Below are 25,224 nucleotides of genomic sequence, written 5' to 3' on the forward strand. Positions count from 1 at the left end.
ATATCCAGCCTGTCTAGGTCTGGTGCGTGGGCTCTTGGATTTAACACCATTTAGAGTGTACATATTATGTAGGTGTTGAAAAATATCCAATTATCCAAAACTTGGAAGTAAATCAAAAGAATAGCTCCATGGAACTCCAATTTGCTTTTCCAGTTCACAATATGTGTTGGCAACATTTTCGTTTTCTTTTTTTTTTTTTTTTAAAGATTTTATTTATTTGAGAGAGAAGAATGAGACAGAGAGAGCATGAGAGGGGGATGGTCAGAGGGAGAAGCAGACTCCCCGCCGAGCAGGGAGTCGGATGCGGGACTCAATCCTAGAACTCTAGGATCACGACCTGAGCGGAAGGCAGTCGCTTAACCAACTGAGCCACCCAGGCGCCCCTGGCAACCTTTTCTTATTAACACAAGTAGATCTACCTACTTTTCAAAAATTGTATATTATTTTCTACAGTTTATTTCACTAGTTCTCCGTGTAGGGCATTTAAGCCAATTTTGATTTTTGTTCTTTTACGATTCTTATGTAATCTTCCTTCCAATGCATCTTTTTGTACACATGAGCATGTATTTCTTTGGGATGGAGACCCACAAGTTGAATTTCCAACCAAATGCATGAAATATGGCAACTCATTGCTTGTTTTCTTGATTATGAGACAGGTTGAGCATGTATTTTTAATGTTTATTAGCCATACAGATTTTCTTTTCTGTATATTGTCTATTCATCCTCTTTGTCCATTTTTTTTTTAAGATTTTTATTTTTTTATTAGGGAGAGAGAGAGCACAAGCAGGGGGGTGGCAGGCAGAGGGAGAGGGAAAAGCAGGCTCCGCATTGAGCAGGGAGCCCGATACGGGGCTCCATCCCAGAACCCTGGGATCATGACCTGAGTCAAAAGCAGACACCTAACCAACTGAGCCACCCAGGGGCCCCTGTCCATTTTTCTTTTTAATTTTATTTTTAAGTAATCTCTATCCCCAACGTGGGGTTCAAACTCACGATCCTGAGATCAAGAGTTGTATGCTGTATTGACTGAGCCAGCCAGGTGCCCCCACTCATTTTCTTTCTTTCTTTCTTTTTTTTAAGATTTTATTTATTTGAGAGAGAGTGAGAGACAGAGAGAAAGAGAGCATGAGAAGGGGGAAGGTCAGAGGGAGAAGCAGACTCCCCGCTGAGCAGAGAGCTGATGCCAGACTCGATCCCGGAACCGGGATCATGATCTGAGCCGAAGGCAGTCGCTCAACCCACTGAGCCACCCAGGCGCCCCCTCCATTCATTTTCCATTAAATTATTTTTTCTTACTTGTTTATAGGCGTTCTTTATTTATTTTGAATATATATATATTTTAGATTTTTATTTATTTATTAGAGAGAGAGAGAGAGAGAGAACAAGCAGGAGGAGTAACAGAGGGAGAGGAAGATGCAGGCTCCCCGTTGGAGCAGGGAGCCCAATGTAGGGCTCCATCCCAGGACCCTGGGATCATGACCCCAGCCGAAGGCAGACGCCCAACCCACTGAGCCACCCAGGTGCCCCATTTATTGTGAATATTGATCCTTTGTTGAATATGTTGCAGATATTTTATCCCTGTCTTCTGCTTATAAAAGAAAGCAAAGTTGAAAGAACTTTGTTTATTGTGTTTTTGTATATAGCGGAGCTTGGAATTTTTTTTTAATTTATTTTTATTTATGTATTTATTTTTAAAATAGGCTCCATGCCCAATATGGCCCTTGGACTCAGGACCCTGAGATCAAGGGTGCATGCTCTACCAACTGAGCCAGCCAAATGCCCTGAAGTTTGTAATTTTTAATCTCGTTTTATTTATTTTTTATTTTTTAATTTTTTTATTTTTTAAAGATTTTATTTATTTATTTGAGAGAGAGAGACACTGAGAGAGAGAGAGCACATGAGAGGGGGGAGGGTCAGAGGGAGAAGCAGACTCCCCGCCAAGCAGGGAGCCCGATGCGGGACTTGATCCTGAGACTCCAGGATCATGACCTGAGCCGAAGGCAGTCGCTTAACCAACTGAGCCACCCAGGCGCCCCTTTAATCTCGTTTTAATTTTAATTCTTGTTTTTGAGTCTTTGGGTGACAGAATAGTTCAGAGTAGCTCGAAGTACTGGGTCTGAAGTCTTAAGTTTCTAGGTTCCAATCCCATTTCTGCTTCATGCTAATATTAAGCAGTGGGCAAGTTGGTTGGTGGGAAAACGCTGCATGTAAAAAAGGGAACATAATACCTCTCACCCTCATTGTGAGGATTAAATGGATGAGTGTATGGAAACACCTGAAGATGATAAAGAGCTCAGTAATAGAAATGATAACTGTTATTAATACCATGATGACGACATTTTAGACATTTGGCACAGGGTAGGCTAAAAGAGGGAAGTGACTTACCCAACGACATGGTTTGGGCGACCAGGCCTTAACCTGGAGAACTCAGGTGCGGCGCTGTCCCCTCCCCTCCTAAGCTCCACCCCCTAGGGCCTCACCTCCTCCTCCAGGCCCGGGTCCCTGCCCTGGCCACAGCCGGAAGCCCAGTGCCAGACGCGTGGGCCTGGCGCGTGATGGGCGCGCGTGACACAGGAGGGGCGGGTCTGAGAAGCTGGATGCGCCGGGATAGGACGTCAGGTTCGCGCGGAAGGGGCGGGGCAGGTCAGGGGGCGGGGCTTAGCTGGAGCTGGCCTTGGGGCCGGGCTTCCGCGTGCGTTTGTCCGGCGGGCTAGGGCGCGCGGCGGGGGCGTGCCCGGCGGGCGGGGCGGAGCCAACCGGGGGGCGGGGCGGCGCGCGGCCTAACGGCGGCGTTGGCGGCGGCTGCAGCTGCGGTATTGGGGCTGTCGAGCGTCGCGGCTTCAAGTCCCGCGGCGGCGCCTGCGAGCGACCGGGGACGCGGGTGGAAGCGGGACGCGCACGGTGGAGGCGCTTGGAGATGGTGGGCGTCCCTGGAGCGGCCGCCTTCCAGCGTAAGCAGGGCGGGAAGGCGGGAGGCTGAGGGGGGCGTGTGAGCGGCCTTCTGCTCCACAGGCGCGAGCTCCCGAGAGGCCCCCGGCGCGAGGCGGGGTTGGGGAAACTGAGGCCTGAAGCAGGGCGGCGGATCCAAGGTCACGCGGCGGGCCGGGCCTTCCCGGGTTCTCGAGACCGTCCGGGCGCTTTCTGCGCCCCCCGGAAGGCTCGGGGCTAGCGATGTGAGCGAAGCTGTGGGGACTGCGGCCTGGGAGCCCAGGCCCGGCCGGCGTCCATCCGACTTACCGGCGGACAAGGATTGTTTTGTTCTCCCGGCGCTGGGGTCACTAAGTCCGGCTCCTGGGGAAGTATTACACACGCCCAATTTCAAGGGGTGTGTAGTGGATGGTGGAGGAGGCGAGGTTGGCCTCTTTGAGGGGGCTGTTGAGTGCAGGCTTAGGGGTCAGACTGCCTGGGTTCATATTCTGGCTCTCCCGCTTAGGGGATGTGACCTTGGGTCTTTCCGAGCCTCAGTTTCTCCTTCTGTAAAATGGGGGTGTGAAGAGCATTTCCACCCCCATACCCCCGGCCAGGGTTTTTGGGCTTTGTGGGGCCAGTAGAATGCTTGGCACAGCCTGGGACCTACACAAGCGTTAAAACTGTTATTACTGGAATCGTTGATAAACCTCATCCAGGGTGAACCTCCCTCGGAAAAGCCCGAAATTGGGCCCTGGTTGTGTATTTAAGATGTTGTCTTTGGTTAGCCCTGCTTTATGATCCAGTTGTTTTTCTTACCTCCATTTTTCTATTCCCGCATTTGTCTAGTGTTCCTCCTAGAATTTTGAGATCCTTTGGGGAAGGGTGGTATCTCTTAATAACAACAATAAAATTTTAATTGTTTCTTGTTACAATAGCAGTCATAGTCAACATTTTTTGAGCAGCAGGCATTTTGCATTCTATTCATTCAATATTTATTAAATCATTTATTAAGTAAAAGGTACCATTCTCAGCCCTAGAGATATAGCCAAAAAAATGGATAGACCAAACTCAGTTTTTGAGTTTGGTTTGGGGAGGGGGGTAAGACAAGGTAAATGAGGAAACATAAGACCATTTTGCTTGTTTTCTCTTCATTTAATCCTGGTGATATGTAAATAAGAGTTAAGTATTTGAATATGCCCATTTTGCAGCAGATGAAACTGAGGAACAGTGTGATCTAGCCTCAGAGCCCTCAGTCCATATAAAAGGGAGGCTTTACATGGCCTCTCTTCTTTGACACTCATTAAAAGTTGGATTGAAGAAATGCAAAGTAGGTGCATCCAGCAGTGCCTCTTCATATCAAGCCTGCAGTTGCTGCTTTTGATAGTTTGAGCCTTTCCTCTTGGAGCTTATAACAAAAGAGAGGCAGGGGTAACCCTTTAGGTCTATGATGCACCATCTCTGTAAAAGAAAGGACTTTTTTTTTTTTAAAGATCTTATTTATTTGACAGAGACACAGTGAGAGAGGGAACACAGGCAGGGGGAGTGGGAGAGGGAGAAGCAGGCTTCCCGCAGAGCGGGGAGCCCGATGCGGGGCTCGATCCCAGGACCCTGGGATCATGACCTGGGCAGAAGGCAGACGCCTAACGACTGAGCCACTCAGGCGCCCCAAAAGAAAGGACTTTTATTTATTTTTTATTTTTTAAAGATTTTATTTATTTATTTGACAGAGAGAGACACAGCAAGAGAGGGAACACAAGCAGGGGGAGTGGGAGAGGGAGAAGCAGGCTCCCCGCAGAGCAGGGAGCCCGATGCGGGGCTCGATCCCAGGACCTTGGGATCATGACCTGAGCCACCCAGGCACCCCAAGAAAGGACTTTTAAACTCAAGTTTTTTATGTCCAAATCTGTTTTATGCAATTTTTGGTTTAAAATATACCCCCAAAGTATAGTTTTTGGTTCTATTATGTAACGAAGATTTATTTATTTATTTATTTATTTATTTATTTATTTATTTATTTATTTTAGTGTTCCTAATAGATTTCTATATTACATTTTTAGCATGCTCAGTACACTTTTTCTTTTAATCTGGAGGCATATGTAGTAAGTTGCATTAAAATATTGAGAGGATTTTTTCAGTGACGTTTCCACGATACAGTTAGATTCAGCATTGACCATCTGCTAAGCACCAGGCCCTGTGCTTTTGTAGGGCTTACAATGATGAATAAAGCAGATTCTTGCCTCTTGGAGCTTACCTATAGTCTTGATTGGTTAATGTGTTTAACTGAAGTGCTGGGCAGAGAATGGAGGAGCTCAGAGTCCTTGGGGGAAGTCATCTAGAGCATTGGCTTCAAATGTTTTTAGTGTTTTAGAAAGAACAGTAGATAGGGTTGAGTGTGCACACATGTGAATGTTTTAAGTTACCATTACAATGGTAACTGTAGTATGTTATGTACATATTATAACACATGCAAAAATGGACATTTTGCAAAGGATGAACTAAAACAAATATAAGTAGAAGTTCCAATATTGTCTTTTCATACCCTGGTGTGAATAATAACTGCATCATGGGGGTGAGGACCATTTACTTTTAGTGGGACCTTTTCAACCCACGAGGTCTATTGAGATTCACTTCTGGAGTTGTGCCTAGGTTGAAATCTTGGGGTCCAGTCCTATTAACTTTGAGACTTTGGGCACATTATTTAACCTTTCTGTGCACTTTATTTTCCTCATCTGTTAAAATTGAGTTGATGAGAGTTCCTGCCCCATTTACAGTTTTGTGATGATTGATAATATGTATATGGTAATGTATATGATAATATATGTAGAGTACTTATACTGTGCTTGACCCCCTATTTTGTGCCAGAGGATACAAGGAAGACTAGGATCTCACAGTGTAGTAGGGGCCCTGCACCCTTGCATAGATAATAATAAAGTGCTTTAAGTGCTGGAAGCAAAGTCTTTTGGGAATACAGGGTAAGAATAACTAATTGTTCTTTGAAGGTCCAAGTAAGGTTTAGGAAAGGAGGTGACATTTGAACCAGACCTAAGAGGGAGAGGGGCTTTTTCCAGGAGGAGGAATGGTGGACCTCTTTAGGTACCGAGCAGATACATACTTGGATTCTCTTGAGGGCTTAGTGTGTAGTTCTCCAGATCTGGACCTGCAGGGAACCTGATTAAAGCTTGTATACCTTGTTAGTGAGTTCTGGCTGGAGTTGTTCCTGGCAGGGGCCAGATGGCAAGGAAGCCTATTCCAGAACGTTTCACAGCACTGCAGCTCTTTTGTCTTTGATGACACTTACCTCATTCTGCCTTCTTAGTTATCTAGGAATATAAAACTCCTAAATGTAAGCTCCTTAACAGTTACAGTATCTGCATGTTTTGATCTTACTTTGCCTAACAAGGTAAGTGAGAAGTCTTTAAACATGGAGAAAAATATATGCCAGTGGCCCTTCAAAGAATTCTGAACAGTTACAAGTAAAATGGTAAATGACCATACTTAACTAGTGAATAGCTTGATTACAGATATGGTAGATAGGCCCTGTGCACTACTATTCAAAATGGGTGAGGATTGGGGTGCCTGGGTGGCTCAGTTGGTTAAGCGACTGCCTTTGGCTCGGGTCATGATCCCAGAGTCCTGGGATCGAGTCCCACATGGAGTCCCACATGGGGCTCCTGGCTCAGCGGGGAGTCTGCTTCTCCCTCTGACCCTCTCCCCTCTCATGCTGTTTTTCACTCTCTCAAATAAATATAATCTGGGGTGAGGATTGTCATGTTCAGGAATTCTTTCCTTATCTGGCATTTGCCCATTAGCATGAAAGAAGAGATGTGAATGTGTACCAGAGAGACTTCCTGGAGGTTGAATTAGGTACCTTCCATTTGCTCCTCTAGGTCTACTCTCCATCTATTGCCTGTTCTCTGCCCTGGGAGGCTGACTTACATATATGAACTACATCAAGAGCTTCCTTCCCTTCTAAGATTAGGGAATTTTAATTTCCCTGCTCCCTTCCTGTGGGTATTGCCTCAGGCTGGTTGTCTCCCTTGATTGAAGATTGCTATTCCTCTAAAGGAGGTTCTCTGTACAAGTCACTCCTGGATTTGGAAAGTTTTTATTTCCTTTGTTCCTCCAACTTAGAAGTGTTCTCCCTAATCCCAGGATACTACTCTCCCTTGTGATGATCACCTTTATAGTCCTATTATTAAACCCTCCTTGAATTATCCTTACTCTGGAGTATGCTATCTTTCCTGCTAGGACCATGACTATGATTGAAGCTTGTATACCCTGTTAAGGGTAACACCTCAAACTTTCCCTGAAAGCTCACTCATGTTCTGTATATCCTTCAAAGATACATGTCTGAGCCCAGTTTATAAGCAGATTTTAAAGTTTATTTATTTATTTAATCTCTACATCCATCATGGGTCTCAGACTCATGACTTCTGACTGAGGCAGCCGGGCACTCCCTTATAAGCAGATTTTAAAAGCAAATCAGATGGAGAGGAGGAAGGCTACCCTAGGTAAGCATACTGACAATGAGAGACAGGGTGTCATCCTTTCTTTGGTCCTTTCTTACTGTGCCATACTGATGCATTTAGTCATTTTCCCCCAAACTATTGGATAAGAAAAAAAACCCCAAGAAGCACCATAATCTGTGACCACACATTCAAGACCAGTTAAATTGCAGTTAATAGCCTATTTAAAAAGGCAGCAGAGATACATATGAGGCAGGTTGTTGATCACAATGGAAAAAGAATTTGCAGGTGGACTTTGGGTTTGAGGCCCAGTTCTGGGAAGTTTTTCAACTTCTGAGACTCAGTTTGTTTAATCTATAAATGAGGATAATTCCTGCCTAGTAATAACTAATAGTGAATGTTTATTTTGGGCTAGATATCATGTATTTACCTTTTGCCTTTTAATCCTCCAGTCTTTTAGGTAGGTATATATCCTGATTTTATAAATTATGAAATTGACTCAGATGTTATAAAACTAATAAATGACGAAGCCCAGATTAAAATCTAGATCTTTCTGACAGCAGAGCCTGAGCTTTTTAACATTGAGGTAGCTGTTATTTAAAATGTGTTGACTGGGGCACCTGGCTGGCTTGGTTGGTGGAGCGTGTGACTCTTGATCTCAGTGTTGTAGGTTTGAGCCCCATGTTGGGTATAGAGATTACTTAAAAAAAAAAAAAAATCTTAAAAATGTTGACCTTCGGGGCACCTGGCTGGCTCAGTTGGCAGAGCATGTGGCTTGATCTCAGGGTGTTGAGTTTGAGCTCCACTTTGGGCATAGAGATTACCTTTACAAAAAAAAAAGTGTTGACCGGGATGCCTGGGTGGCTCAGTCAGTTAAGCGGCTGCCTTTGGCTCAGGTCATGATCCCAGGGTCCTGAGATTGAGTCCTGCATCGGGCTCCTTGCTGGGCGGCGAACCTGCTTCTCCCTCTGCCTGCCGCTCCCCCTGCTTGTTTGTGTTCTCTTGCTCTCTCTGACAAATAAATAAAATCTTTAAAAAAAAATATTTTGACCATCAATGAATGGGAAAATCAAACCCTCATTTCTATACTCTGATACTATGAAGTTCCTGTATTTGAAAGGTCATCTAAGTTCTCAGAATATAGCATTTATAAGGGAAGGGAAGCAGTTCTTACAGATATCTAAATATTACTGCACTACAGAACTTTTTCTGGTTGTTTCTCCCCTCTTAGAGGGAGATGTTCAGAACCTTTGTTGCCTCATGTTGTATATACCCCACCTCATCTCCCACCTCTACCCCATGGCAGAGAAGTGTGAAGTGAGCTGAGGGCTTTGAGAGTAATAATATTGCTACAAAACTACTCAGTCACTTGCTATCTGCTTGTTAATTTAGAGTTGATACTTCAGTGAGTCCTTGTGTAGAATTGGGTATAAGTTTTCCTATTAGTAACAAAGTTATCTGGACACCTGGCTGGCTTAGTCACTAGAGTGTGCGACCCTTAATCGCAGGGTCCTAAATTCTAGCCCCACGTTGGGCATGGAGCCCACTTTATTTTATTTTATTTTTTTTTAAGATTTTATTTTTATTTATTTTGACAGAGAGAGAGAGACAGTGAGAGAGGGAACACAAGCGGGGGTAGTGGGAGAGGGAGAAGCAGACTCGCCGCCGAGCAGTGAGCCCGATGCGGGGCTCGATCCCAGGACCCCGGGATCATGACCCGAGCCGAAAGCAGACGCCTAACCACTGAGCCACCCAGGCGCCCTGGAGCCCACTTTAAAAAAAACAAAACAGGGGCACCTGGGTGGCTCAGTGGTTAGGCATCTGCTTTCGGCTCGGGTCATGATCCCCGGGTCCTGGGATCGAGCCCCGCATCGGGCTCCCTGCTCCACGGGAAGCCTGCTTTTCCCTCTCCCACTCCCCCTGCTTGTGTTTCCTTTCTCGCTCTCTCTCTCTCTGTCAAATTAATGAGTAAAAACTTTAAAAAACAAAGTTATCCTTTGATTTTAGTTGTTTTGAGGGTTATTGACTCAGGACTTACTAAATTGAATCACATTTTGGATACTTGTAATGATTTTTGTCTTCATCTTTGACTGTTGAATGCATTTGTGCTGGTTTGGAACCCATTGGCTTTCCTCTATATAAATTGACTTTAAGCTTGTTCTTGAGTGTTAAGCCTGTTGTGGAACATGCAGATCTAGACTTTATGGTTAGTTATTTGAATTTAGTGAATGCTTTTAGGGAGAAAAGATCATTTAAAAGATAGTGTACAATAAATGAATACAGCACTAGGATCAAGATGAGTTAATTCACTAAGTTCATACCTCTTCTAGGATAAGGAAAAACTGGGAGGAAAGAGGTGTGCAAAAAGATTTCTCACCTGTCAGTTTTATCCTCACTCCTTAGTTTTAGAGTATTGTTTTGAACCTCATATTATAGAAAGCAGTCATTGAATTGTAAAGATTTACTTCAAATTTGTGAAAGCTTGAAGGTTTAATGAGGGACAGTCTCTTCCTGGTTATTGTTTCTGCTTTGGTAAGATTACCAAGAAGAGGGGCCACACTCTTGCTGTACTGACTGACCCCATGTGCAATATGAGCTAGTATATGTACATGTGACAGATCCTGTCTCTGGGTTGTATTATGGCTGGTTAAGTAGCTTTTTGCCTTGTCTCTGGTTTCTGTCTCTGGCCCCTTGAAGGCCTTGAGGCTATCTGAAATTATAGGGGCTGGGGTACCATAAATTAAACTTGTGAAATGAATCCATTGCAGATGTGTCAATTGAATCAGATTTTAAGTCCAGTTGAATTCTTTAAAAAGGGGGTCTTCGCTAGGTTTTCTGCTGGGCATTTTTCATGTATGTCATCTCATGTAATTCTTGGAACAACCTTGGAGGGAGTTAGTATCTCTGTTTGATGAGGAGGTAAGGCTCAGAGCACTTAAATTGCCCAAGGTCACACAGTTAATCAGTAGCAGATGCACTATTCAGACTTAGTTCAGTCCTGGTGTTGAGTTCATTCATTTTCCATTGAGACCTAAGTCCAAAACCCACTGTTTTTTACTATCACATGGCTTCTTTTTACTGACTAGGCTGAAGGTTTTTAGACCTGTGTTCCTTGGACCCCAATGTTCCCTGAAGTTACTTGATTTCCCATCATCTTTCTTCAGGAACTTTATTACTCTAACATCTCTTATTAAAAAAAAAAAAATGTCCTAGGGGGGCCTGGGTGGCTCAGTCATTAAGCATCTGCCTTCAGCTCAGGTCATGATCTCAGGGTCCTGGGATCCAGCCCCACATCGGGTTCCCTGCTCTGCCAGGAGCCTGCTTCTCCCTCTCCCACTCCCCCTGCTTGTGTTCCTTCTCTCGCTGTCTCTCTCTCTCTGTCAAATAAAACCTTCAACAAAAAAAAAAAGTCCTAGGAATTGGAATATGATTTAGAGACCACTACTGTACTAGATCTTGGTCTTGTTCAGAGGTATCCTGAATTAGCCTTAGAGATGAATTTAAAAAAAAGGCAACAGAAACTCTCTGCATCCTTTACCAATTCATCCCATATGTTTCCTGATCTTAGCAGTGAAACAGATGATTGTAGTAAACATCAAAAGCCCAGGAAGTGTCCATATTAATTTTGCATGGCCCTGTGAGGAGCTGTCAAATATGGTCCATCCAATATAGTATATGGACTTAGGAAGTGAACCTTTAGTTTGGAATGTGGCTCTTGAAGATTTGATTCTACTTTTCTGTTTTGTATTCCATAATTAAATGCAGATATCAAAGTAAAATTTAGAATAACCCAGAGCTAGGTATCTTTCTGTCTGAATTTATAGCTTTGGAGTTGGCTAGACCTTTCAATTAAATTAGCTGATGGCGACAAATATGTAATCTGACCTCTTCAGCAGCTCAAGTGAAATGTTAATACCAGCCATAGCACAGCTCCCTTGACACACTACTTTGACCTTTTCCTCTCTTACAAATGTTTCCCTTACTCCTTTGTTAACTTAGCCATCTCCATGCAGAGGTCATGCCTGCTTTTAATTTTTTGAATCCACATGAGAACAGACATTGAACAGCACAGATTTATTCATTTTTACCTTATATTCCTAGATCTACACTAATCATACAGTTATCTCTAATTCCCATGTATTTTTTTATTTTCTAGTTTTATTTTTTTTTAAGATTTTATTTATTTGCCAGAGATAGAGTGCGAGCAAGAGAGCCAGCGAGCACAAGCAGGGGGAGCGGCAGGCAGAGGGAGAAGGAGAAGCAGGCTCCCTTTTGAGCAAGGAGCCCGGTGCCGGACTCGATCCCAGAATCCTGGCATCATGACCTGAGCCGAAGGCAGACGCTTAACTGACTGAGCCACCCAGGCATCCCTCCCATGTATTTTTTAGCTAGTTTATATCCTTACCACTACCTGCCCTTTACCTCCCCTCTCTATAAAATCTTAAATATTAGTAACATTTCTCCCCAAAAATGTGCCAAGGTTTTTTGGTCCTTAATATTGAGAAAGTGATTATGTCTTTGTTTGTTTCCCTCTAGAGAAGTGGAGCCAAACTTATAGGGAGAAAAGGCAGGCATAAAGCAAGTCCTCCTTATGACTGAGAGTAAAGATAGGGATGGTTTAGGAGAGGGAAGTTCTGAGTGGTGAGGGAGAGGTGGGAGAAGAGGTGATGTTCGTTTTAGTTCCTCCAGCATTCATTCTCTAGCTGCCTAGAGCGGCTTAGGGTCAGCTGCTCCAGTTTTTGTAAGCTTCACCTAATTTTCCCTTGGTGGGTTGGTGTGGCTAAGTGTTTATTTTGTTGTTGTTGTTGTTTTGGTTTTTTTTGTTTGTTTTTTTAGGATTTTATCGTATATTTGTGAGAGAGAGAAGAGAGAGAGCATGAGCAGCAGGAGGAGCAGAGGGAGAAAAGCCGACTTCCCTCTGAGCAGGGAGCCCAATTTGGGACTCGATCCCAGGACCCTGAGATCATGAGCTGAGCCAAAGGCAGATGCTTGAACAACTGAGCTAGCCAGGCATCCCTGGCTAAGTGTTTTAGTTTTAGTTTTTAATTAATTAAATTAAATTAATTTATTTTAAGATTGATTTATTTGAGAGAGACAGCGCACACGTGCGCAGGAGTGGGGAGTGGCAGAGGGAGAGAAACTTAAGACTCCCTGCCCCATGTGGGGCTCAATCTCATGACCCATGAGATCATGACCTGAGCTGAAATCAAGAGTTGGATGCTCTGGGGCGCCTGGGTGGCTCAGTTGGTTAAGCGACTGCCTTCGGCTCAGGTCATGATCTTGGAGTCCCAGGATCGAGTCCCGCATCGGGCTCCCTGCTCGGCGGGGAGTCTGCTTCTCCCTCTGACCCTCCTCCCTCTCATGCTCTCTGTCTCATTCTCTCTGTCTCAAATATATAAATAAAATCTTTAAAAAAAAAAAAAAGAGTTGGATGCTCAACCGACTAAGCCACCCAGGCGCCCCTATTTATTTTAAGTAAACTCTATGCCCTATAAAAGGGCTTGAACTGAACAACGACCCTGAGATCAAGAGTCTCATGCTGGGGGCGTTTGGGTGGCTCCGTCAGTTCATCTGCCTTTGGTTCACATCATGATCCCAGAGTCCTGAGACCACGCCCCAAGTCCTCCTGCTCTCTGCTCATCAGGGAGCCTGCTCCTCCCTTTCCCTCTGCCTGCTGCACCCCCTGCTTGTGTACCCTCCTCTGTCAAATAAATAAATAAATAAATCTTAAGTTGCGGGGGAAGTTCTCTTGCTCTACCAACTGAGCCAGCCAGGTGCCCTTGGCTAAGTCGTTTTAACTATACTCATACCTCTACTTAAATATGTTACATAATACTATAAGTTGCTTTAGAAAAACACAAAAATATTCAAGGATGGTGATTTGCATTATAAAAACATTTTTTGTACTTTTAAGTTGTATTTTGCCATAATTTTACACTTACGAAAAAGTTGCAAGAGTAGTATTCAAATTTCCATTTGTTCTTCATCTTGATTCCTCAGATGTCAACGCTTTACTATTTCTCTGTTTCTGTTTATATTGTAGATTACTTTTCTGAACTCTTTTAGTGTAAGTTACAGCTGTGATACCTCTTTATCCTAAATAGCATAATGTATATTTTTTGTAAACTAGGACATTCTCTTATATAACCACAATATACTTACCAAAATCTAGAAGTAGTCTTGATATAATAGTATTATTTAATATACAGACTTCATTCGAATTTTGCCATTTGTTCCAATAATGTTCTTTATAGGAAAAAAAATTTTTTCTTCTGGTCTAGGATCCAGTCCAGGATATATATCATATTTAGTTTTCTTGTCTTTTTATATAAATATAGGTTCTTATTTTAGTCAGTGGGTTATAATCTGTTATTTATTTATTTATGTACAAAAAGGTGATTTTATTTTATCTTTATTTTTTAAATACTTTTTTAGATTTTATTTATTTAAATTTCAGAAACAGAGAGCACAAGCAGGGGGAGCAGCAGACAGAGGGAGCAGCAGACTCCCTTCTGAGCAAGGAGCCCCATGTGGGTCTTGATCCCAGGACTCCGGGATCATAACCTGAGCTGAAGGCAGACTCTTAACCAACTGAGCCACCCAGGTGCCTGTGGACTGGCAGTGTATTTACATAATTCAACATTTAAAAGGTTATGAAGACGGTTTAGTGAAGTTTCCCTCACCTCTGTGCTCTAGCCACTCTTGTGTTCCTTGGAGGCAATTACCAGTGTCTTCTGTATCCTTTTTTTTTTAAAGATTGTATTTATTTATTTATTTATTTTAAAGATTGTATTATTTATTTGACAGAGAGAGAGATAGCAAGAGCAGGAACACAAGTGGGGGGCGTGGGAGAGGGAGAAGCAGGCTTCCTGTGGAGCAGGGAGCCTGATGCGGGGCTCAATCCCCAGGACCCCGGGATCATGACCGGAGCCGGAGGCAGTCGCTTAATGACTGAGCCACCCAGGTGCCCCTGTATCCTTTCAGATATATTCCTGTAGGCCATATAATAATATGTATAAAAGACCTTCATTTTGCACTGTATTTTGTTGTATGGGTGTACAGTACTTTTTTTTCCTATGTCCACTATGGATGGACATTTAGATGCCAATCTTTTTGTGTTACAAACAGTGCTGCATAATTCTGTTAAAAATGTTATTTCAGGGGTGCCTGGGTGGCTCAGATGGTTAGGTGTCTGCCTTCAGCTCGGGTCATGATCTCGGGGTCCTGGGATCGAGCTCCGTGTCTGGCTCTCTGCTCGGTGGAGAGTCTGCTTCTCCCTCTTCCTCTGCTTGTGCTCTCTCTGTCTCTCTCTCAAAATGAATAAATAAAATCTTAAGAAAAAAAGTTACTTCATAAATTTGTGGAATAAATTCCTATAAGTAGAATTGCTAGGGTAAGGAAAATACGCTTTGTGTAATTTTGATAGATGTTACCAAATTACTCTCTGGAGATGGTATATCAAGTTTTGTACTCTTACCAGCAAAACATGCGACCCAAGTAAAGAAGGGGTAGGAGATGGGGGGAAGTTAAGACTGGACCAGGTTGGGGCGCCTGGGTGGCTCAGTCGTTAAGCGTCAGCCTTCGGCTCGGGTCATGGTCCCAGGGTCCTGGGATCGAGCCCCGCATCAGGCTCCCTGCTCAGCAAGAGGCCTGCTTCTCCCTCTCCCACTCCCCCTACTTGCGTTCCCTCTCTCACTGCGTCTCTCTCTGTCAAATAAATAAATAAAATCTTTAAAAAAGAAAAAAAGACTGGACCGGGTTTGGAGGGTACTAAAAGTTATGTTACTGAAGTATAACACACTAGGGGAGGAATGGCAGGAAATAAGAGAAGCAGGCAGGGGTCAGGGTTTTTTTTTTTTTTTTTTTTAAAGATTTTATTTATTTGAGAGAGAGAGAATGAGAGACAGAGAGCATGAGAGGGAGGAGGGTCAGAGGGAGAAGCAGACTCCCTGCTGAGCTGGGAGCCCTATTCAGGACTCGATCCCGGGACTCCAGGATCATGACCTGAGCCGAAGGCAGTCGCTTAACCAACTGAGCCCACCCAAGCGCCCCGGGGGTCAGGGTTTTATTCTTGGATTTTATTCTATAGCTAATGGAGAACAATAGAAAGGATGAGAGAATGATGTATTAAGATTGTGTTCTAGAGTTTTCTGGTGGTCTTTTTTTTTTTTTTTAATATTTATTTGACAGAGAGAGACACAGCGAGAGAGGGAATACAAGCAGGGGGAGTGGGAGAGGGAGAAGCAGGCTTCCCGCGGAGCAGGGAGCCCGATGTGGGGCTCAATCCCAGGACCCTGGGATCATGACCTGAGCCGAAGGCAGACTCTTAACGACTGAGCCAACCAGGTGCCCCTGAGTTTTCTGGTGGTCTTCATGAAGATGGATTTGAAGGGGCAAGACAGGAAGAGTAAAATAATTAGGTTAATGCAGTAGCCTTCTTGTCAAACCTTGCATCTCTATTTTGTTTGGAAACTATCCCTTGTGACTCCAAAATGGATAATTTAAAAGAGGAAGAATATATATCATTGAAGGTAGTAAGAAAGGCTTCACTAAATAGTCAACTGCATTTTGATGGATGGGTAGATCTTGGATTGGTAGATATGGAGAAGTGGGATAAGGAAATCATTTCAGGTCCTGAGAAATGGAGTAAGCCAGGAGTAGGCAAACTTTCTATGAAAGGCCTAATAAATATGTTGTGGGACACATGGTCTCTGTCATATATCCTCCTCCCTTTTTTAATGTAAAAACTGTTAGCCCACAACCTTTACTGAAACAGGCTGTGGGCAGGGCTTGAAGAGGGTTGGGTGGGAGATGACTTTAGTTGCCAACTCTTGGAATAAGCAAAGGCATCCAAGCTGGGAGATGCAAGATATACTTAGTAAAACAGGGGTAAAGGCAGGTTGAGGCAGAGCTATGGAAAACTTTGAATGTTAGGCTAAAGAATTTGTTTCTAGGTTAGGGGCATTGAAGAATCACCTGTTCTATTGATGCTGATAGTGGTGACATCTTGCCTGGTACTGTAAACTTAATATATTAACAGCTATAAAAATTCTGGCTGGCAGAATTGCCTTGTGTAGATGGTTGTATTGCACATTCGTACTGCTGACAGATTACCATTAGCATGAAATACTGAGGTCTAAATACTCACTAGGATGTTAAGTGTTTTTAGTGAGTGGTTTAACTCAAAGAATCAAGTTAAGGAGGGGCGCCTGACTTGTTCAGTTGGTAGAGCATGTGGTGCATGATCTCAGCGTCCTGAGTTTGAGTCCCACATTGGGGGTAGAGATTACTTTATTTTATTCATTTATTTGACAGAGAGACACAGCCAGAGAGGGAACACAAGCAGGGGGAGTGGGAGAGGGAGAAGCAGGCTTCCCGCTGAGCAGGGAGCCCGATGTGGGGCTCGATCCCAGGACCCTGGGATCATGACCTGAGCCGAAGGCAGACGCTTAACGACTGAGCCACCCAGGAGCCCCTGATCAGCTTTTCCTGAGGAATTCTGGCCTTATGTTATTTTCAGTTATTGTTGATTATAAACTTTGTGCTGTATTAATAGAAGTCAGCTTCTCATTTTTGTGAAACTGCCTTTTATCAGCATAAAAACATAGACAGTGATTGGATACTCTGCTTTAGCTGCCTCTGTGTCCTTGGACTCATTTTCTTTTTTTTTTTTTCTTTTTTTTTAAAGATTTTATTTATTTATTTGAGAGAGAGAATGAGAGACAGAGAGCACGAGAGGGAAGAGGGTCAGAGGGAGAAGCAGACCCCCACTGAGCAGGGAGCCCGATGCGGGACTCGATCCCCGGACTCCAGGATCATGATCTGAGCCGAAGGCAGTCGCTTAACCAACTGAGCCACCCAGGCGCCCTGGACTCATTTTCAACACCTATTACGTCTGCGTAGTACACAGATTTTTTGAGAAGGAATGCTCTAAGTACAGGAAAGGCAAAAGATAAAGGGTCTTTGAAGTCCTTCTCATTCCACAGTCTCTGGTTCAATGAATTAAAAGACAATAAATTGAAGGACTCCTAAGAAAATCCTCAGACCAGATAACACTGTACATGGTATCTAACAACCTTTAGCAATTGCTTATTTGTTTTGGTGGCTGCAGGTAAAGGGATAACTGCAGATTAATTATTAGGACATGCAAAGTTTGGAGACAGCAGTTAGATCAAATTTAGTTTATCAGTCACCTTTTTTTTTTTTATGGTTTTATTTATTTATTTGACAGAGACACAGCCAGAGAGGGAACACAAGCAGAGGGAGTGGGAGAGGGAGAAACAGGCTCCCCACTGAGCAGGGAACCTGACGCAGGGCTTGATCCCAGGACCCTGGGACCATGAACCGAGCCAAAGCCAGACGCTTAATGACTGAGCCACCCAGGAGCTGCACCTTTTTCTTTTAAAGATTTTATTTCTTTGACAGAGAAAGAGCACAAGCAGGGGGAGCGGCAGGGAGAGGGAGAAGCAGGCTTCCCCAATGAGCAAGGAGCCCGATGTGGGACTCGATCCCAGGACCCTGGGATCATGACCTGAGCCAAAGGCAGGTGCTTAACCGGTAGGACCCCGTATCAGTCATCTTTTCTAATTAAGGCTATCATTTCCATTTTTAAAGCAATTGGAATTCTCCAAATTTGTTTTATTTTTGAGATTTTAATTTTTTAAAGTAATTTCTACACCCAGTGTGGGGCTTGAACTCACAACCCTGAGATCAGGAGTTGCATGCTCTACCGACTGAGACAGGCACCCCAAAATTTCCCAGTTTTTAAAAGTACATGTTGGTTGTGGCAGTGAAAGCTCTAAATGCAGTAATCAAAGCTTTTTTGATTGTATGACATATTCATAAATGCCAATTTGGAACTAAGTGTGACAGGATTATCTGGATGCTTGATAGGGATTTGTATAAATCTAGAGGGGTTTATTTAAACTTCTATCAAAAATAGGAAATTGGGGGGCACCTGGGTGGCTCAGTCAGTTAAGCGTCTGCCTTCGGCTCGGGTCATGATCCTAGAATCCTGGGATCTAGTCCCATGTCTCCCATGTTGGGCTCTCTGCTTGGCAGGAGTCTGCTTCTCCCTCTCCCTCTCCCTCTCCCTGCTGCTCCCCCTGCTTGTGCTCTCTCTCTCTCCCTGCCAAATAAATAAAAATCTTAAAAAAAAAAAAAAAAAAGGAAATTGGTATCCCATTAGGGCTTAATTGGTTGACTTCAGTTTTTGAGTTTGGAGGCTGTTGAAGAGTTAATTTATTGTGTGAGGGTTTAGCCCAGTGTAGAGCACAAACTTGTTTTAGGAAAAGGATCTCTTTGTATATTTATTTATTCATTTGCCAGATCAGTCCTGTTTACATGTGAACCCTCTTTTTGATTCCAGGGAAAACAGGCCAGACAATCCATGCTAATTAAATACTAGAACATGACAGATTGATTTTGATCCCAGAGATTAAGGAGGAAAAGAAGGCTTCAGGTTTTATTAAATTTACCCTGGATGATATTTTAAAAAAGAAACTTATGTGGAAAGAATTGTCAGTAACAGTTGAGTAAAATTTTCTGTTACGTTCTTGTATCTAGGTAGTATGGCATAGTGAAAAAGCATCTTTGGATTCGTTTTCTCAACACTTGGATTCAAGTTTATAGGTGGCTGAAGGTATGGCTTTATAATTCACTTAATCGTGGATTTTATTTTATTTTTTTTAAAGATTTTATTTATTTATTTGACACAGAGAGAGAGGGTGCGCGCGTGCACAAGCAGGGAGTAGTGGCAGAGGGAGAGGGAGGCAGAGGGAACCCTGCTGAACACGGAGCCCAAAGCAGGGCTTGATAACCAGGACTCTGGGATCATGACCTGAGCTGAAGGCAGAGGCCTAAACGACTGAGCCACCCAGGTGCCCCAGTTGTGAATTATATTTTTAAATGAAAGTAATTAAAAAAAAATTATTTATTTTAGAGCGAGAGTGAGTGCTTGTGTGAGCAAGTGGGGGGGGAGGGGCATAGGGAGAGGGAGAGAGAGAATCTCGAGCTGACTTCCTGCTGAGCATGGAGCCCGTTGTGAGGCCTGATACCATGACCCTGAGATCATGACCTGAGCTGAAACCAAGAGTCGTCTACTTAACTGAGAGCCACCCAGGTGCCCTGAAAATAATTTTTTAGTAAAAAAAATTTTTTTGCTATAGCTGTTAATAGAAGGATGTTTATTTTTTTATAAAGATTTTATTTGGGGGAGAGAGTGAAAACCTGTGAGTGAGCATGAGCAGAGGTGAGGGAGTTAGAGGGAGAAGCAAACTCCCCACGGAGCAGGAAGCCCATTGTGGGGCTTGATCTCAGGACCCTGGGATCATGATCTGAGCCGAATGCAGCTGCTTAACCAACTGAGCCACCCAGGAGTTCCAATAGAAGGATGTTCAAAAGATAAATGGGGCCTCTGGGTGGCTCAGTGGCCTGAGCCTCAGACTCTTGATTTCTGTGGGTCATAATCTCAGGCCCTAGTGGGACTCGACCCTCAGCAAGGAGTCTGCTTCTCTCTTCTTTCTCCTCCTTCCCCTCCCCCCGCCTTGTGCTGCTCTCTCTAAAGTAAATGCATAAATCTTAAAAAAAAAAAAAGATAAATGAAATATTAGTTGCAGTAGCTGTTTGGAAGATAGCTTGACAGTGTTTCTCTTTTCCTGTAATTTTTCTCTTTATGCAAATTTTTTATTAAACAAAAAAACCCTAAATGCACAGCTCAGTGAATTTTCACAAAGTGATCATACTTAATGTAACTGCTATCCGGATCAAGAAATAGAACATTAACACAACTACTTCAGAAGCCCACCTCTCACCCTCCAGTTACTGTTCCTCCCTCTTCCCCAGGGTAGCCAATATCCTGATCTCTTTTACCATTTGTTAGTTTTGCCTTTTTAAAAAAATGAACAGTATATATAAATAGTCATATATTGTGTTTTCTTCTGTATCTGGCTTCTTTTGCTTAAGAGTAATGACACGTGTTCTTGTGCCAATAATTCATTCTCATTGCTGTATAGAATTCCACTATAAAAATAGACCAAAATTTATCCATTCTCTTGCTGATGGATATTTTTATTGTTTCCAGTTTGGGGTTATTAGGAATAACGCTGCAGGGAACATTCTTCTATGTCTAGGTATATGTATGTGTGTCTTTCTTTTGGGTACTTACCTAGGAGTGGAATTGGAGGGTCATTAATTGTGTATATGTTTAGCTTTAGTAGATACTGCCAAAAAATTTTCCAGGTGTTGTATCAGTTTATATTTGCATCAGCAGTCTGTGAGAATTCCATTTATTCTACATTCTTACCAGTCTTTTAACATTTGCTAAGCCTCTATTTTGTACAAGGTCTGAGGGATATAGTAGTAAACAAAATGAAGCCCTCTCACAGATCTTAAAATTTAATGTCATTAAAAATATATTTTATAGGGGTACCTGGGTGGGTCAGTCATTTAAGTGTCTGCCTTTGGCTTGGGTCATGATCCCAGGGTCCTAGGATCGAGCCCCATGTCTGGCTCCCTGCTCTGCGGGGGTCCTGTTTCTCCCTCTCCCTGCTGCTCTCCCTGCTTGTGCTCTGTCAAATAAATAAAATCTTTAAATATATATATATTTCATGTTTAATATAGTTAGGTAGCAGTAAAGTAGAAAGGGTGTGTTAGAAGAGGGTGATAGTGCTATTAGAGTGGTTGAGAAAGACTTCTTCTGATGAAGTGACATTTGAGCAAAGATCTGGAGGGGGTAAGCTAGCCATATGGATATCTGGGAGAGGAGGAGTCCAGGCAAAGGGAGTAAATAGTAAATGACATAACCCTGAGGTAGGAGCATGCTTGATAGGTTCACAAAACAGCAAGAAGGCTAGTAAGACTGGAGCACATTTAGTAAGGGCGACAGTGGTAGAAGCTGATCTCAGGGAGGTAAACAGGGCCAGACCATGGAGGACCTTAAGAGTCATTGAAAGGATTTTGGATTTTCTAAATGAGATGGGAAGCCTTTGGAAGGTTTTGAGCAGAGTGACATTATCTCCTTTACCTTTTATTTATTTATTTATTTATTTAAAGATTTTATTTATTTATTTGAGAGAGAGAGAAAGAGAGAGAGAACATATGAGAGGGGATAGGGTCAGAGGACGAAGCAGACTCCCTGCCGAGCAGGGAGCCCGATGCGGGACTCGATCCCGGGACTCCAGGATCATGACCTGAGCTGAAGGCAGTCGCTTAACCAACTGAGCCACCCAGGCGCCCTCTCCTTTACCTTTTAAAGAGCTCACTCTCCTCTTGGAGGAAAACATTCTTAATGGAGCAAGAGTGGCAGTATGAATGTGAATTAAGAAATTATTACTGGGGTGCCTGGGTGGCTCAGTCATTAAGCATCTGCCTTCGGCTCAGGTCATGGTCCCCCAGTCCTGGGATTGAGCCCCACATCAGGCTCCCTGCTCTGCGGGAAGCCTGCTTCTCCCCGGAAGCCTGCTTCTCCCTCTCCCACTCCCCCTGATTGTGTTCCCTCTCTTGCTGTGTCTCTGTCAAATAAATAAAATCTTAAAAAAAAAATTATTACTGTAAGACAAGAGAGAGGAGGTTGGTGGTTTGGACTAGAATGTTAACAGTGGAGGTAAGGAGAAATAGTTGGTTTCAGGATATTTTGAAAGTATAGCTGATAGGATTTCCCTCAGTGGATTTAATATGGGGGGGGGAGGTTGTGTGTCAAGGATGACTCTAAGATAATTGGCCTAAGTTGCTAATTTACTGATTTTAGAGAAGACTTGGGGAGACATTAGGAACCCCAGATAGGTTTGGGATAGGATGGTGAACCAAGAATTTGACAGAGGACTTTTCTGTATGTGAGATGTCTGTTAGGGTAGATGATGTTGAGTAGATAGTAGAATATACAGATTACATGGTGAATGAAAATAGAGGTTGGACCCAACATGGCCTTTGGAGTGAAATAGGGGGAATAGATAAATTCTCTTCATCATTCTTTGAGTACCTGTAAAGCTCCTCATTTAGAATTTAGATTGTACAGACTTTTCTTCTATTCTTGTGAGAGCTGTTTGACAGGTAAAATTTTAGGAATTTATTTATTGAGAAAGTTCCTGGGTACTTCTTTGAAAGATTTGTGACTGAAATTTACTAGACTTTGTGTAGATTTAGTCTAGTCTACCATAGTTTCTGTGTCTGTTACTCTGTGTAAAATGATCATTGCTATAATGACCTTAGGAGTTCATTATGACTTGTATATAGTATTTTATACATAAACTATGTACAAAGTACATTGTGAATATCTGAAGAAAGCTTTAACCATATAGTGTTTCGCATTGTATTTTATTTTTTTAGATTTTATTTATTTATTTGACAGACATAGCGAGAGCAGGAACAGAAGCAGGGGGAGTGGGAGAGGGAAGGGCAGGCTTCCCACGGAGCAGGGAGCCTGATGCGGGGCTCAATCCCAGGACCCTGGGATCATGACCTGAGCTGAAGGCAGACGCTTAACGACTGAGCCACCCAGGCGCCCCTCGCATGTATTTTTAATTAATTAATTAATTAATTAATTAATTGATTGATTTTTAAAAAGATTTTATTTATTTGAGAGAGAGAGAATGAGAGACAGAGAGCATGAGAGGGAAGAGGGCAGAGGGAGAAGCAGACCCCCCGCTGAGCAGGGAGCCTGATGTGGGACTCGACCCCGGGACTCCAGGATCATGACCCGAGCCGAAGGCAGTCGCTTAACCAACTGAGCCACCCAGGCGCCCCTTATTTATTTATTTTTAAAGATTTTATTTATTTGACAGAGACACAGCGAGAGAGGGAACACAAGCAGGGGGAGTGGGAGAGGGAGAAGCAGGCTTCCCACTGAGCAGGGAGCCCGATGCGGGACTCGATCCCAGGACCCCAGGATCATGACCTGAGCCGAAGGCAGACGCTTAACGACTGAGCCACCCAGGTGCCCCTCGCATTGTATTTTAAAGCATGTTTGTAATACATACATAGTTTGAAAAATAATAGTTTATTTGGGGATTTCACATATATTATTCAGTGCTCAAAACAGCCTGGGAATTGAGTAGTATTTCCACCTACACTTTATAGTTGAGGAAACAGGTTGCATGAATTTTGAATTGACTCACTCAGGGCCTGTCTTCTCTGATAAGGTAGAAGAGATAAGACTCCATAGCAATATATAGACTGTGTTAGCTACCATGTTCTATTTCTCAGCCACGTTGAATGATTGATCATTTATTTTATAGTATTCTGCTTTGACAGTAAAAGTTTTGAAAAATATTTTACAAAAGTAATTTAAGACATTCTTCCAAAAAATTTGTGACAGAGTAAAAAGTAAAAATTCCCTTTTACCTCATGACTGAAAGTTTGTATTTCCAGACTTTTTTTGGATACCTTTGCATACATCTGTAATACACAAATGTTCAGTGTTTTTTCATAAGTGGAATCATACAATACATAATATTTTGCGGTCTTCATAATTTCTGGTCAGATGGAAAGTCCACAAAACTGTTCTGCCAGATCTTTGCTTTAAACAAGAGCAAAGACATTTATCTCTTCAGTTGTTTACGTACCTTGGAACAGATTTTATGAACGACAGCAACATTCAGTATTGATTTGTTCAGTGTTAGTAGTGAGATGTCTTTAAAGCGATCACACCTTTCATTTTAGAGAACTTTCCAAATGCTCTATAAAAAGGCAGTTGGTATGATTGACCGCTTCATGAGGCTGCCAGGCACCATTCAGATCTTTTTCCCTTTCTCAGAAAGTGCAAGGTCATCCATTTTTGGAGCAGTTGGCTCTTGCAGATCCACCTGTTACCTGTGGTTGTAGGAGATGATGTTTCTCCATCTGTCTGATAGTAGAAAGAGGAATTAATGAGCCTATAACTGGATGGAACTGTACTGGAAATGAAAATAGGTCCCTTCTTCTATTGGTGACATAGAGGTAGAAAAACTTCAGGTGGATCAAACTCTCCAGGCTTAAATTATAGAAGTCTTTGCAGTTTTTAGCTCATTAATGCCACAAAGATATTTTGGTGGGTTTTTTCCCCCCACCATTGTAAACTGATACATATGACAGATTGTGTATTTTGCTTTTGATATCTAACTTCATGAGGCATTCATCAAATTATAATCAAATTCCCATGCTGTTAATATTTTCATCAGAAGGAAAAAGAAATCAAACTGCCTTTGTTGGGTACGTTCAACATTTGCATAAGATCTGCTTTGGGCCAGTCAGGGGACTGAGGAGACAAATTGGGGAGATAATGAAGTAGACTCTTGCTGGAGACAGGACAAACCAAACAGGAACCGAATTTGTATTTGTTTCAGAATTCCAGAGTAATGAAGCTGAATAATGTCGAGTAACTGGTAAATGTAGGCTTACATTAAAATAATGATTAATGAGGGAAAAATTACCATATGCAGGGTACACTTTGATGTGCACCTCAAGCATCTGAGAAATTTGTTAAACGTAGCTCCTGGGATTTTACCTCCCAGAGATTTAAATACTGGAGATTGGGGTAGGGCCCAGGAATCTGCATTTTCCTCAGGCTTCCTAAGTAGTTCTCTTAAAGGTGGTCTAAAAATGACTTTGGGAACGATTGCCTTAGAGGGTGTAAATCTGACAAAAGACCATCTAAATCTTGATAGAGGAAGCATTACAGGGAAGAAAAACTTATAGGACACTTTGTGGTAAAAGTGATAAATGGAGATATTTAAGAAAGTATTAGGGAGAGAGACTACTTAATCCTAGCTGTGATAGGGAGGAGGGACTGATGTTTGATTTTATTTTTCACCCAAGGGTATGTAACTTGAATCTGATTACTTTTTATATACCATGTAATGCTATGTTGTCTTTT

The 25,224-nt window shown here is 42.8% G+C and overlaps 1 protein-coding gene across 8 annotated transcripts in view; it reads left to right on the forward strand.

Moving 5' to 3' along the window:
* Nucleotides 1-2,768: 2,768 nt before the first annotated feature.
* The window catches only part of CBFA2T2 (CBFA2/RUNX1 partner transcriptional co-repressor 2), a 151,514-nt gene continuing 129,058 nt past the window's right edge, over nucleotides 2,769-25,224 (forward strand). For 2 of the 8 annotated variants that reach the window (XM_064573018.1, XM_064573028.1), the window contains exons 1-2: nucleotides 2,775-2,951; nucleotides 18,942-19,017. Coding sequence is in view for 1 of the 8 variants with exons in the window: in XM_064573020.1 (XP_064429090.1) it covers nucleotides 2,918-2,951 (34 nt within the window). In the remaining 7 variants the exon portion in view is untranslated. Of the gene's footprint in view, nucleotides 2,952-18,941; nucleotides 19,018-25,224 lie in introns of all 8 variants that reach the window. The other 6 variants (XM_064573017.1, XM_064573022.1, XM_054510053.2 and 3 more) reach the window with 4 other exon arrangements.

The sequence above is a fragment of the Mirounga angustirostris genome, unplaced genomic scaffold (assembly GCF_029215605.1).
Source record: "Mirounga angustirostris isolate CCGP_5_RB_7025 unplaced genomic scaffold, mMirAng1.0.hap1 SCAF_10, whole genome shotgun sequence".
Lineage (NCBI taxonomy): Eukaryota > Metazoa > Chordata > Mammalia > Carnivora > Phocidae > Mirounga > Mirounga angustirostris.